The 15,538-nt window shown below is 40.6% G+C and overlaps 1 protein-coding gene across 2 annotated transcripts in view; it reads right to left on the reverse strand.

Moving 5' to 3' along the window:
• The window catches only part of sptlc2a (serine palmitoyltransferase, long chain base subunit 2a), a 55,623-nt gene that overhangs the window by 35,893 nt on the left and 4,192 nt on the right, over positions 1-15,538 (reverse strand). For both annotated transcript variants that reach the window (XM_024438082.2, XM_042329796.1), the window contains exons 2-5: positions 7,619-7,825; positions 6,526-6,680; positions 4,844-4,992; positions 739-863 (exon numbers count right to left, since the gene is read on the reverse strand). In XM_024438082.2, the coding sequence (XP_024293850.2) occupies positions 739-863; positions 4,844-4,992; positions 6,526-6,680; positions 7,619-7,825 (636 nt within the window). The remainder of the gene's footprint in view (positions 1-738; positions 864-4,843; positions 4,993-6,525; positions 6,681-7,618; positions 7,826-15,538) is intronic.

The raw sequence follows: 15,538 nt of genomic DNA on the forward strand, positions 1-15,538 counted from the left end.
ATGTAAAAAATATATATTCTAGGTGTGCACAGAAATGCCCCAAACCTAGCCTGTAGGGCAGAACTTGGGAGACAACACCATGACAAAAATCAAAGAACTCAAACAAAGGAAGACATTAACAATGTACAGACTCAGTGACCATAGCCTGGCAATAGAGACAGGATGCCATAGAAAAACATGGAAGGTCAGTTAAAGAAACACTATGTAAGCACTGTGGGTCGCTTCCGACTCCACTGCTCTAAATATGACTCAAGAGATATTGATCTCCTGAAATTGTAAGGAAATGTTGCAGGACTTCTTGAACTGCCCGTTGAGGAGAAAATCAGAAATGTTGTTAGAACACGTTGAGACAGTATAATAATATAAGAGAGACAATAGCTACTGCCATGTCATACACATGAGCCATTGTAGATTACATTTCTCAATTGTTGCGGTTTATTTTCTTTTTTGTGTGTGTATTATTTTCCATGTATAATTGTTTCGGTTGATATATATTATTATTGTTGCGCAAAAATATTGTTAACCTATGTAATACTTCACATATACATAACTTTGGCAACAGTGGAAAACAGCCATTCATGCCAATAAAGCATTTATTGAATTAAGAGAGAGACACAGAGAGAGAGAGCAAGAGCGAGCAAGAGAGAGACAGATGCAAAGACAGTGAACCAGAGGCCAGAGGCTAGAACATAGAAACAGACTGAAAACCTCTGATGTTTCTGTAGCATGTCCTACTACCTTGCCAGTAAGGGCAGGGATGTTCATCGAATTGGTAGCGAAGCCCATCCCGAAAGCCATGGCCGACTCCACGCCCAGGAATTTAGCAACCAGCTCCTCCATCTCCTCATGTCTGTCTAAGTTACCTAAGGGAATTTAGGAGATACATCAAAACTCCCATAGACACATACCTACCTACTGATATGATTCAGAAGAATAACTGTGTGTTATTCATTAGAAAACAGTCGTATGATACAGATGGCTTTAGGGCTGAGTCGGAGCCTCTGCGTTCATCTACCAGCCAAAACTGAGTTATAAAGTCAGAGGGTATGGCGACTAAATTAGTTTTTTTATAAACAAATGGATATGCTTTTACTTTATAGCAATAAATTAATATGAACAAAAATAAAATCTGATATAGTTCGTCTCAGAGCCTGAGGATTAATCCTACCACTCACTACTGGGACATTCCACCTCAAAAAGCACAAGAAAGAGGATTGACATCCACCATCTCAGATTGTTCTGAAATTGTTTCTGTAGTTGTCAACAGATACAATTAGCATTCCTGAAATATTATTTTGTTTAAACATAATTTGATCTCTATGAAATGAAGTTAATTGATTAAACCCACATTTGCCCTTTTCATTTATAAGATTCAGATCATGTTCAATAAATGCAGTACTCAACATCCGATTTGGACCAAACATCTTCCTACCAATAAGTAAGACATGAAGAATCCCCCCAAAAGTGTCTAAAGCCACCCACGGACACCCCAAGCCAATCCCAACAAACAGTATAAGTGCTCTGTTTGACAAGTAGTATGAAGCTGTGGCTTGGAGAATTGCTTCTCCATACTATGTCAGGGAATTTACTAGTGAATTTTGTAATGGAAGTCGCTTGCAATATTTACCATAAAGTAGAAAGAAAGTAACATGTTTTAATCATTAGATGCTGCTGTTCTTGCTATAACGCCACAGTTGTATCCATTTTGCTGGTCTCTTGTGTTTATTAAGTAGATCATAACCTTTCGTTTGCAATTTTGGGTTCTAAACCAATAGATTTGGCTCATTATAGAAATAAATTGTGTGGTAATCCTCACAAATCAAGCAAGTCCTCCATGAAAGCAATTCAGTTTATCCTTCTCTTAGCAACCTAATGTTTCAACTAGAGGTCGACCGATTAATCGGAATGGCCAATTAATTAGGGCCGATGTCAAGTTTTCATAACAATCGGTAATTGGCATTTTAGGACACCGATTGTGGCCGATTTTTTATTTATATTTTTAGAATTACCTTTATTTAACTAGGCAAGTCATTTAAGAACACATTCTTATTTTCAATGACGGCCTAGGAACGGTGGGTTAACTGACTTGTTCAAGGGCAGAACGACAGATTTTTACTTTGTCAGCTCGGGGATTCGAACCACCTGCCTTACATTGCACTCCACGAGGAGCCTGCGTGGCAGGCTGACTACCTGTTACGCGAGTGCAGTAAGAAGCCAAGGTAAGTTGCTAGCTAGCATTAATCTTATTAAAAAAAAATCTATCTTAACATAATCACTAGTTGACTACACATGGTTGATGATATTACTAGTTTATCTAGCGTGTCCTACGTTGCATATAATCGATGCGGTGCCTGTTAATTTCTCATCGAATCACAGCCTACTTCTCCAAACGGGTGGTGATTTAACAAGCGCATTTGTGAAAAAAAGCACCGTTGTTGCACCAATGTGTACCTAACCATAAACTTCAATGCCATTCTTTAAAATCAATACACAAGTATATATTTTTAAACCTGCATATTTAGTTAATATTGCCTGCTAACATGACTATATTTTAACTAGGGAAATTGTGTCACTTCTCTTGCATTCCGTGCAAGCAGTGAGGGTATATGCAGCAGTTTGGGCCACCTGGCTCGTTGCGAACTGTGTGAAGACCATTTATTCCGAACAAAGAATGTAATTAATTTGCCAGAATTGTACATAATTATGACATAACATTGAAGATTGTACAATGTAACAGCAATATTTAGACTTAGGGATGCCACCCGTTAGATAAAATACGGAACGGTTCCGTATTTCACTGAAAGAATAAACATTTTGTTTTCTAAATGATAGCTTCCGGATTTGACCATATTAATGACCAAAGGCTCGTATTACTGTGTGTTATTATGTTATAATTAAGTCTATGATTTGATAGAGCAGTCTGACTGAGCGGTGGTAGGCAGCCGCAGGCTCGTAAGCATTCATTCAAACAGCACTTTTGTGCATTTGCCAGCAGCTCTTTGCTGTGCTTCAAGCATTGAGCTGTTTATGACTTCAAGCCTATCAAGTCGCGAGATTAGGCTGGTGTAACCGATGTGAAATGGTTAGCGGGGTGCGCGCTAATAGTGTTTCAATCGGTGACATAACTCGCTCTGAGACCTTGAAGTAGTTGTTCCCCTTGCTCTGGTAACGATGCTTCGAGGGTGGCTGTTGTCGATGTGTTCCTGGTTCGAGCCCAGGTAGGGGCGAGGAGAGGGACGGAAGCTATACTGTTACACTGGCAATACTAAAGTGCCTATAAGAACATCCAATAGTCAAAGGTATATGAAATACAAATGGTATAGAGAGAAATAGTCCTATAATTCCTATAATAACTACAACCTAAAACTTCTTACCTGGGAATATTGAAGTCTCGTGTTAAAAGGAACAACCAGATTTCATATGTTCTGAGAAAGGAACTTAAACGTTAGCTTTTTTAAATGGCACATATTGCACTTTTACTTTCTTCAACACTTTGTTTTTGCATCATTTAAACCAAATTGAACATGTTTCAATATTTACTTGAGGCTAAATGGATTTTATTGATGTATTATATTAAGTTAGTGTGTTCATTCAGTATTGTTGTAATTGTCATTATTACAAATAAGAAAATAAAAATAATTTTAAAAAATATCGGTCTAGGTGTTTTTTGGTGCTCCAATAAATCGGTATCGGTGTTGAAAAATCATAATCGGTCGACCTCCACTTTCAACCCAACTATCTTTGAATTGTCCAACACGTGGCCGCTCTCTGAGAGGACCATCCCTACGCAATTCTTATATTAAGACTTTTCCTACAAGCCTAAAACTTTGATGGATAAATGGGCTAGGTAAATCAAATGTGGCAACGCTAAAAAAAAATGTTTTTAATGTATGGCAGTCTTATGTTTTTTAATAAAATGATCAGGAAATGGCTCTATATGTATTGTGATTAGTAACATTAAACATTAAGATAACTCAGTACCAAAACACTATACAGTGTGTGTTTGGGACTTTTACCATTGAAGACCATAACATTGAAACCATTAGAACTGCCTTAGCCTAATAGTTTGCCCGTTCACCATTGGTCTAACAGTAACTACACCAGACCTTTTTTGAGGGGAATAAACCACACAAAAGGGTTTCCTGGACATAGATGTAAAAGGAAGTGTAAAAGGAAGGAAACATTTATTTTCATCATGAGCCAAATCTATTGGTTTTCTACCCAAAGTTGCAAAAGAAATGTTGTGATCTATTTACTAAACACAAGAAACCAGCAAAATTGATAAGAGTGTGGCGGTACAGCAAGAAGAGCAGCATCTTTCATTTTGGGGGGGATTCCTCATGTCTTACTCATTGGTAGGAAGAAATGTTCCAAATCTGATGTTGGGTACTATATTTACAGAATATTATCTGAATCCTATTCCTTAAAATTGCACATTTGGATGCAATCAATTAGCTTAATTTCTCAGAGAGAAAAAAAAAAAGAGTCAATTAAATAATGTTACAGGAATGCCAATCCTTGTTTCTAACTACATAAACCATTTCTGAACAATCTGATGGTGGGTGGCATGGCTTGCTGAAATGACATGGAAGGACTCTACTGTGAAACACAAATAACTTGAGGGTGTGAAAGTGAGATAAAATTGGATTATATTACATTGGATTAATTTGTAAACACTCAACTTTTACAGAAAAATTAGGATTGTGAAAATAAGTGCTCTTTCACTGCTCTTTGTGTCTTGTTTGGGTCAACATATTGGCCATGTTGGATAGTGATATGAATTCAACTGTGGAGAGTGTATTTACGCAGTGTGTGTGTGCATGTATGTGTTACCGGGCCATACCCATCTCCTGCCTGGTGCTGGCCACGCCCACCCCGTACTTCATGGTGACCTCAGCGGACGCGTCAGCACAGTAACCCGTGTTCTCAGCAAAGCCCAGGTAGTTATAGGAACCCATGTTTATTACACCTTCAACCACTTTGCCTGTGTAGCTGAGAGAGAGAGAAACAGAAACAGAGAGAGAGAGAGAGAGAGAGAGAAACAGAGAGAGAAAGAAACAGAGAGAGAGAGAGAGAGAGAGAGAGAGAGAGAGAGAGAGAGAGAGAGGGAAACAGAGAGAGAGAGAAACAGAGAGAGAGAGAAACAGAGAGAGAGAGAAACAGAGAGAGAGAGAAACAGAGAGAGAGAGAAACAGAGAGAGAGAGAGAAACAGAGAGAGAGGAAGAAACCGAGAGAGAGAAACAGAGAGAGAGGAAGAAACCGAGAGAGAGAAACAGAGAGAGAGGAAGAAACCGAGAGAGAGAGAAAGAGGGGGGAACCCAAGAGAGAGAGAGAGAGAGAGAGAGAGAGAGAGAAAAACAGATAAGGCCCATTACTCTGTATAGCTGGGACTAAAAGGGGTGCCAAATGTATTTAACCTTTACTCTGTTCAGCTAAGCAAGTCAACACACATAGTTGACCTTCAACAGTCTCTTGACTGCATGTTTATCAGCCAGACACTATAATGACATGATGCTAATCACACACACAGCACCAAATCAGAATACAACCGTTTAGTTGACAGTTCCAATCCAATAAATCATGACAAGAGGCCTCAGGTTTTGCGGTTAGTCTAGAAGAACATCTCCTTGTTCTCTCTTCCTCCTTTCCCTCCTGCCCATCTAAGGCTTTTAATACATACTTCACTATAAGGAATGACCGCTTTTCTGACCTTTGCTGTAGATTAGTGTTGCTATCTTAGTACAACACAGACAGGCTCTTTCAGGGCCTGTAAATACACTGCAGAGTGACTTCCCCTCTGGAACCAGGGCTGGGGGTGACACTAAGGCGTGGAAGTGGGCAGTGTGTGTAAGGCAGGCTTTTGTTCCAAACAGCTCTACCACACCTGATACCACTCAAGTTAACACTTTATGGGACACCCTGTTTATAACACATTCCTAACAATGTCAGACGTCCTAATCGTAGTGCAAACTGAAAGCCATGATTAGTTGATTATTTAGGCCTAATCTGGTGTATTTTTACTGGGCTGGAACAAAACCCTATTCACCAGGCATGGTGGTGCCCTATCTAACCACTGATCTCAGACCAGATTACCCTAACCTGATTCCTAATGCTAAACATTAGACGGCTAATGTTCTCATCTGGCCCTGGATCAGTGGTTAGGACCTTATTTTAGCAACTTTATAGGGCTCTGGTCAAAAGTAGTGCACTATGTAGGGAATAGGGTGCAATTTGGGACATATCCAGTGACTGTAAGTAGCCTTGGCTTGTGCGAGCCCGTTTCTGTAGCGTGAGGCAGCTTGGTGTACAAGTACACCCCCTGGACAGGACACTAGTCTATTGCAGGGCCTTACCCCCAATCTATTTCCTTAAAATGTTGAGTGCCAAGCCAAGTTCCATTTGTACAGTATGGCATGACTCGGCCAGGGATCGAACACCCTACCTTCCAATCTCAGGGCCGGACACTAATCACAAGGCCAGAGTTGGTTTGTCTTGTTTTTTCCCCCTGTAATTATGACACTCACTCAAAGGTCCAGTTGTAGTCAGGTGACACACGTTCCACTAGGTCCACCTTGGCCCCTGGGACACTGCAGATGGGTCGGTTCCAGCTGTCACGGATGCGCATGTATAAGTTCCTGGTGTAAAAGTTCTCAAAGTCCTGGTAAAGTGGGACAAAGTCCTGGAGACGGAACATATGGGAGAGGGGGGACAGGATGAGGAAAAATAAAATAGACCACACACATACCGCTCTCTGTTAAGTGACCTGTTACGTCCCACTCCGACATCACGCCAGCCATATTCTGTGTACTATGGCACATTCATCCATATTACACTAAGCATATAGGCTGAGCTCACAGTCAAAGTATAGTCAAACATGTACTGTTCTAATTAGTCTTAATCTCTCCCTATACGCAGAGGTAAACTTAAAGTTTGCACATGACTGAAAAAGCCCCAGACATTCAGCTTATTTCCTTGAAAGCGTTTTCACTTTCTTCAAACCCAACAGTGTCTGAGGCAACAAGAGTAGGATATCCTTCAGGCGATAAAGTTAGCTCCTTTCCTCCTCCAGAGGTAACCGAGTGCCAAAACAATGTCCTGAAACTGTTATTTTACGTGCGGTGAGTGAGTGAAGGTCTGTGTCGTACATTAGGACATAACAACCTCCTTCTCACACTCCTACTTCCTGTTTACTAGTGTATGTCAATGATTGACTGTTGCGTTACGCCCGAAGTGGTTTTAATTGGTCAAAAAAAAGCTTTCCTTCCTTTTTCACAAACATTCCATCTGAGATCTGAAGAGTTGTTTGATATCCTCCCCAAAATTGGACTTCAGTGCCAAAATAAATGGGTGCATGTGTTACAGTGAATGCTTCCAAGTGTAAAATTTCAATGTCGAAGGTAACCTCCTTTTCTTACCTCAAAAGTAAATAAGTTGAACATAATAACACAAAATGTCACTTTTGAAATATGAAAACATCTGACAACTTAATTCATTCATTTTGAATCCCCTTAACAAATAATGGTGTTGATGAACAAGATGATATTAATGGAAATGACAATTAATAACATTTATCAAACAAATTGAGGACAAAGCCAGGTGAGGTGGTCATAATCGTACCCTCTGCTCCTCCCTCTCGCGGGCAACGTGACACCTCTCGATTTTCCAGTCCCGGAGGAAGTCTCGGAGGTATCCAAAGATGGTGAGGATGCCGTAGCCCATGTAGGTGAGGACCGCCACCAGCATGGGCGTTTCCTCAAAAGACTCGATGAAGGGACGACTGTACAGGCCCAGGCCGCTGCTGCCATTACACGTGGTGTGCTGCACCTGGGGGGGCAAGGTGATTTACATTGACATTTTAGTCATTTAGCATGGTGTTATCCAGAGCCACTTACAGCTTAGTGCATTCATAATTAAAACAACTAGGTAAGACCGCCACATATCACAGTCAGTAGCTAGGTTTCCATCCAATTGTCGACAGATTTTCAGGCAAATATTCAAAAATCTGCACAAAAACAATATGCGCATTTTACCACCAGATGTGTTTCCATCAAATTGACTTGTTGCGGGTCAAAGGCTGTGCGTGGTGACGTAGTGCACATAAAAATAACAGTTGTGGTTAAATTCTCATGGACCGAATTCAAATGTAAGTTAAATGAGTTTCCAATCGTATTTTCAACTCTACTAATGGTTTTGTCATAAGAAAAATGTTGCGGCATATAGCAAATGTGCCCACTCTGGGCTTGGCACGTGTGCTCTAACCAACAGCTCGCAGATACTGTGCAGGACAGGTAGCCGACTACATGATGAGATTATTATGGACATAAGAGCAAGAACAGTTTTTTTGGCAAACAGCAGCCAAACTTCCATCCTCATGTAACCAGAATAAGACCCTCTATGTATTGGAAGGGAGTATCAAGCTCATCACCTTGCACTTTCACCACCCTGTGACGTTCATCATAATGTATTTAATTTGTAGCCTAATAAACTGCGTGCTCTCCTGAGAAGTCGTAGGCGGGAGGACCACCCAACATACCATCGCGTGACTCCAAGTTTACGTCGATATGATGCTTATTATATATCAATATTTGCATAATAGTGTTTCCACTGCCATTTCTCACATCCTTAATTTTACAAACACAAAAAGATCCCACATTGTCTAGCATATTTTGTTTTGTCGACATTTGGAAAGTTTACCAACAATTTGGCTATTTCCATCAGGCCTGCCGTGACATTCTTTAGCATATGCGTGTACTTTACTCACATAAAAAGGTTCGATGGAAAGCTGGTTATAGAAACCTGGTTCACTCAATAAAGTAGGCTAGTTATCAGCACAGTCAGTGCTAGTAGTAAAAGGCAAGTGTGAGTGTTATTCTGGGTTTTTGGGTGATGGTGAGATGAGGTGGTTGGGATGGAGGAAATGTCAATTCAGTTAAATTACCTTTACTCATCCCTAAGGGGTAATGTCAACAACAACAAAAAACATACTGTAAAGGGTCTTTCCTTTTGATTCCAATCACTTTTTGTCCATACCCCTGTTGACTTTAACAAAACGTCCATACATATTTGCAAAGAGTTTGGTTTGCTTTTTGATATCGTCCAGGGCCCATTCACACTGTAAATGACATGAGTTTCATGATCTGGAAATGTGAAAGTCTCACAAGTCCAGGTAATACACGTATTTCAAAGCACTTGGATCATAGCAATAACAAGCTGTTGCACGTTTTGTATAAAAACATAGAAGGCATGGCTTACATATCTCTGCTAAGGTCTCACATACACGGGACATACACTTTTCAAAGCACTTGCCACCATCTGATGTCTTTAACGCACGCAAAAATGTAAATGAATACTTGTCTGGCAGCTGGCACCGAGGTGTCTGCATAACCTAATTCCTGGTCATGCATATGACAATTTCTGTGTGTTCCCATCATCACCGAACAGAATTTTAGTTCAGTAAGTGGTGACTAGTCTATGTGGTCAGTGAATATTATTACAGTGTTAGCACTGTGGGGAAGAGGAAGTGAGATATTCAAAATAGCCTACAGAAGGATACTATGGGCTAGCTATGTTTTTACACTGACCATATGTAAAGCACTGTTGCTGTGGCTATCAGATTTGTGAGTCAAATAAGGGGAGGGGCTGCTCCATGACTGAGGGTGTTGTTTCTGAGCACTCTCCAAGCAGATACGACACTCCTAACCAACTCACATGAATCAAACATCTTGCCAATGAAATAAATCAAAACAACGAAATGCTGCCACTGATCTACGCCTGGATTATTAAAACAAGTAGGCATGCATTCGGCATTCCCAGGGCCAACCGTAGGTCAAATGTATGCATGCATGACGGACGCTTTTATCGCTTTGGATAAGAGCATCTGCTAAACGGCTTATGATTATTAGGGCTGTATTCTGCTACGCTCCTCTTTTTAATAAACAATCTACAGTTGAAGTCGGGAAGTTTACATACACTTAGGTTGGTGTCATTAAAACTTGTTTTTCAACCACTGTTAACAAACTATAGCATTGGCAAGTCGGTTAGGTCATCTACTTTTGTGCATGACAAGTCATTTTTCCAACAACTGTTTACAGACAGATTATTTCACTTATAATTCACTGTATCACAATTCCAGTGGGTCAGAAGTTTACATACATTAAGTTGGCTTTGCCTTTAAACAGCTTGGAAAATTCCAGAAAATTATGTTATGGCTTTAGAAGCTTCTGATAGTCTAATTGACATCATTTGAGTCAGTTGGAGGTGTACCTGTGGATGTATTTCAAGGCCTAACTTCAAACTCAGTGCCTCTTTGCTTGACATCATGGGAAAATCAAAAGAAATCAGGCAAGACCTCAGAAAAAAATGGTAGACCTCTACAAGTCTGGTTCATACTTGGGAGCAATTTCCAAATGCCTGAAGGTACCACCTCCATCTGTACGAACAATAGTACGCAAGTATAAACACCATGGAACCACGCAGCCGTCATACCGCTCAGGAAGGAGACGTGTTCTGTCTCCTAGAGATGAACATATGTTGGTGCGAAAAGTGCAAATCAATCCCAGAACAACAGCAAAGGACCTTGTGAAGATGCTGGAGGAAACAGGTACAAAAGTATCTATATCCAGAGTAAAAAGAGTCCTATATTGACATAACCTGAAAGGCCGTTCTGCTCCAAAACCACCATAAAAAAGCCAGACTACGGTTTGCAACTGCACATGGGGACGAAGATCGTACTTTTTGGAGAAATGTCCTCTGGTCTGATGAAACAAAAATAGAACTGTTTGGCCATAATGATCATCTTTATGTTTGGAGGAAAAGGGGGTGGCTTGCAAGCCAAAGAACACCATCCCAACCGTGAAGCACGGGGTGGCAGCATCATGTTGTGGGAGTTGCTGCAGGAGGGACTGGTGCACTTCACAAAATAGATGGCATCATGAGGGTGGAAAATTCTGTTGATATATTGAAGCAACATCTCAAGACTTCAGTCAGGAAGTTAAAGCTTGGTCGCAAATAGGTCTTCCAAATGGACATTGACCCCAAGCATACTTCCAAAGTTGTGGCAAAACAGCCTAAAGACAACAAAGTCAAGGTATTGGAGTGGCCATCATAAAGCCCTGACCTCGGTCCTATAGAAAATGTGTGGGCAGAACTGAAAAAGCGTGTGCGAGCAAGGAGGCCTACAAACCTGACTCAGTTACACCAGCTCTGTCAGGAGGAATGGGCCAAAATGCACCTAACTTATTGTGAGAAGCTTTTGGAAGGCTATCCAAACTTTTTGACCCAAGTTAAACAATTGAAAGGCAATGCTACCAAATACTAATTGAGTGGATGTAAACTTCTGACCCACTGGGAATGTGATGAAAGGAATAAATGCTGAAATAATTCATTCTCTACCATTATTCTGACATTTCACATTCTTAAAATAAAGTGGTGATCCTAACTGATTTAAGCCAGGCAATTTTTACTAGGATTAAATGTCAGGAATTGTAAAAAACTGAGTTTAAATGTATTTGGCTAAGGTGAATGTAAACTTCCGACTTCAACTGTATGTGATTGATATACAACAGTCAACTTTTCCATCCAAAGATGAGGGCCAGTCTCCCGGACACAAATTGCTAGTTTAAGCCAAGCCCTGAACTAAAAGCCATTTCAAATGAGATTCTCCATTAAGCATACTTTTTAATTCAGGGCTAGGCTTAAACTGTGTCAGGGAAACCAGGCCTTAAAGACAGCACTAGCCTACTTTTAGGCTATTACCTCTTGTCTTATTACCTCTTGTCCTCTTGTTATTTAATCTCATGAAACATGTTGCATATTGTCACGCCTTGGTCTTAGTATTTTGTGTTTTCTTTAATTATTTGTTCAGGCCAGGGTGTGTGTGACATGTGTTTATTGTGTTGTCGTATTGGGGTTTTTGTAGGCATTGGGATTGTGGCTGATTAGGGGTGTGTCTAGCATAGGCTTGGCTGCCTGAGGCGGTTCTCAATCAGAGTCAGGTGATTCTCGTTGTCTCTGATTGGGAACCATATTTAGGTAGCCTGGGTTTCACTGTGTTTTCGTGGGTGATTGTTCCTGTCTCTGTGTAGTGTTCACCAGATAGGCTGTAATTAGGTTTTCACGTTTCGTTTGTTGTTTTTGTATTTATTTAGTTATTTCATGTATCGCTATTTTTTCATTAAAGAACATGAGTAACCACCACGCTGCATTTTGGTCCGACTCTCCTTCAACAGACGAACGCCGTTACACATATATATTTTTGTTCAGTGTATATCTGTTTGAAATTGCTGCGGTCAATTTGTAGTGTACAACTTATAAATATCTATTATGGACCCCGACCATTAATGTAATTAGGGACAGCTGGCATAGCCTATACAGTAAATCAAATAAAAGTTTATTGGTATGATAGGTTAATATGTGAGAGACATTTTTACACACACTGCAATACTGAGGTTTGAAACACATACTGGAGTGGCCTTTGAGTCTTTCCATTGAAAAATCAAGCCCCACACTGCTTTGCAACCACATGTGACTAGTCATGCTTCTCTCTCCCATACCTCAGAGGCTAGCAACAGTGACATGCACTACAACCGGCTGGCCATGCCTTCCTCCTGGCTACTCCAACCGCGGCCAACAATGCCATACAACACTCCTTCCGTGGCCTCCAACTGCTCTTAAACGCTAGTAAAACCAAATGCATGCTTTTCAACCGTTCGCTGCCTGCACCCGCACCCCGACTAGCATCACCACCCTGGATGGTTCCGACCTAGAATATGTGGACATCTATAAGTACCTAGGTGTCTGGCTAGACTGCAAACTCTCCTTCCAGACTCATATCAAACATCTCCAATCCAAAATCAAATCTAGAGTCGGCTTTCTATTTCGCAACAACGCCTCCTTCACTCACGCCGCCAAACTTACCCTAGTAAAACTGACTATCCTACCGATCCTCGACTTCGGCGATGTCATCTACAAAATAGCTTCCAATTCTCTACTCAGCAAACTGGATACAGTTTATCACAGTGCCATCCGTTTTGTTACTTAAGCACCTTATACCACCCACCACTGCGACCTGTATGCTCTAGTCGGCTGGCCCTCCCTACATGTTCGTCGCCAGACCCACTGGCTCCAGGTCATCTACAAGTCTATGCTAGGTAAAGCTCCGCCTTATCTCAGTTCACTGGTCACGATGGCAACACCCATCCGTAGCACGCGCTCCAGCAGTTGTATCTCACTGATCATCCCTAAAGCCAACACCTCATTTGGCCGCCTTTCCTTCCAGTTCTCTGCTGCCTGTGACTGGAATGAATTGCAAAAATTGCTGAAGTTGGAGACTTTTATCTCCCTCACCAACTTTAAACATCTGCTATCTGAGCAGCTAACCGATCGCTGCAGCTGTACATAGTCCATCGGTATATAGCCCACCCAATTTACCTACCTCATCCCCATACTGTTATTTTATTTACTTTTCTGCTCTTTTGCACACCAGTGTCTCTACCTGCACATGTTCACCTTTATTTTTTATTTCACCTTTATTTAACCAGGTAGGCTAGTTGAGAACAAGTTCTCATTTGCAACTGCGACCTGGCCTACCTGGTTAAATAAAGGTGAAATACATTTTTTTTAAATCAGCTTGGAGTCAATTACCAGACCATGCATTCCCGTCCCTCCCACTCTCCGCCTTACGCCTGGGAAAAGGAGCTAGTGTAGCTACAACAAGTAGGCCTAGGTTAAATCCTTGATTAATTTCCTTGTATCTAAGATCTGTTTGTGATGTCTTGGCAATGCCTTATTGAATTGTCATACCCTAGTTGGCAAGACATCAGTATCTGGGCCCCAGTGTTTGACTTCCAATGCAATGATGTAACTGGAATGATGAGATCGATGTTCTTCTTTTATGTTTAGGTTTTATTATTTCACTGCCACACTGTGTTCGATCTTGTCTAGCCATCTTGTCTCAAGAGGACCACAATGGAAATAAGTCCCAGATTTTATTATGTGTTATCCTCGATGATTTTATTCATGTGCATGTATGGCTTTTAAGTTTTATGTGTGCTTGTTTTTTTAAGTGGTCTAATTAATAAACTAAACTAAAAATGCTCTACCTAGAAGATCACACAGTCGGTTGAGCATGGCGCTTGTAACGCCAAAGGTCGTGAGTTTGATTCCCGCTGGAACCAATGTATGCACGCATGACTAAATCGCTTTGGATAAAAGTGGCTATATAGGGCAAGACATTGATATAGCCAACTTGATAGAATTGTCTCTGAGAATTTTAATTTAGAGCCATCTTAAAGATATGTTGTTGACTCATGAAAGAGATGTTATCGAATTTGCAATACACTAGGCTAATTAAAATTAAGTCTGGATCAAGGGGTGGGAAATTAATGAACAGCGCCCTGTTCCTCTGCGTTCCCTCTATAGATGGGGAGTTAGGGAGTCGGGGAGTACAGGCTAGGGAGTTGGGGAGTACAGGTATAGGGTTGTGACCAGGGACTAAAACTAACTTTTTTGTATACCAGACACTGTGGCAGGTAGAATCTTTTTTTTTTAAAACATCTACCAGCCAAATGTTTTCCCCGCCATAATTACACACACAAAAACAGATGAGCATGTTCAGTAATGTAAAAAAAATGAATGTATTACTAGTAAGACTTAAATTTAATATTCAGTGACAAACATTTTTCAGCTACCCCTTTAAGGTTACCTTGGTAACGGGGCCACTCAGGTCTTCACATATGCCTGTGAGAATTTCACTAGAAGGAATCCAGCTTTTGACTAATTAATGATTTGACATTTCATATCAGGTTAGGAGAATTTACGCAGTAGGTTAGGAGAATTATCATAACAGGTTAGGAGAATTAATTTAAGGTTAGGAAAGGGGTTAAGGTTCATTTAACAATAAATTTGTCAAAATATTTTTGACATAATTACATCAAAAAAACAAACGGATGACCGTGCTTTGTAATGTTTCTAAAACAAGAAATGTATTAGTTAGAAGTAATGTGGTATATTGCTCAATTTCATTTCATTTTTTGTGACCTGAGTCTTTTAAATCTACACTGAAAAAAATAATAAAGTGCAACCTGTCAAGTGTTGGTCCCATGTTTCATGAGCTGAAATAAAAGATACCAGAAATGTTCCATATGCACAAAGAGCTTATATCTCAAAGATTTTTGCCACAAATGTTTACATCCCTGTTAGTATGCATTTCTCCTTTGCCAAGATAATCCATCCACCTATCAGGTGTGGCATATCAAGAAGCTGATTAAACAGCATGATCATTACGCGGGTGCACCTTGTGCTGGGGAAAATAAAAAGGCCACTAAAATGCGCAGTTGTGTCACAACACGATGCCACAGATGTCTCAAGTTGAGGGAGCGAGCAATTGACATGCTGACTGCAGGAACGTCATTCGCTGCATGAGACAAATGGTGGTCCCAACAGATACTGATGGGTTTTCTGATCCACACCCCTACCTTTGTTTTTATTAAGGTATCTGTGACTAACAGATGCATATCTGTATTCCCAGTCATGTGAAAT

This window comes from Oncorhynchus tshawytscha, linkage group LG11 (genome assembly GCF_018296145.1).
Source record: "Oncorhynchus tshawytscha isolate Ot180627B linkage group LG11, Otsh_v2.0, whole genome shotgun sequence".
NCBI lineage: Eukaryota > Metazoa > Chordata > Actinopteri > Salmoniformes > Salmonidae > Oncorhynchus > Oncorhynchus tshawytscha.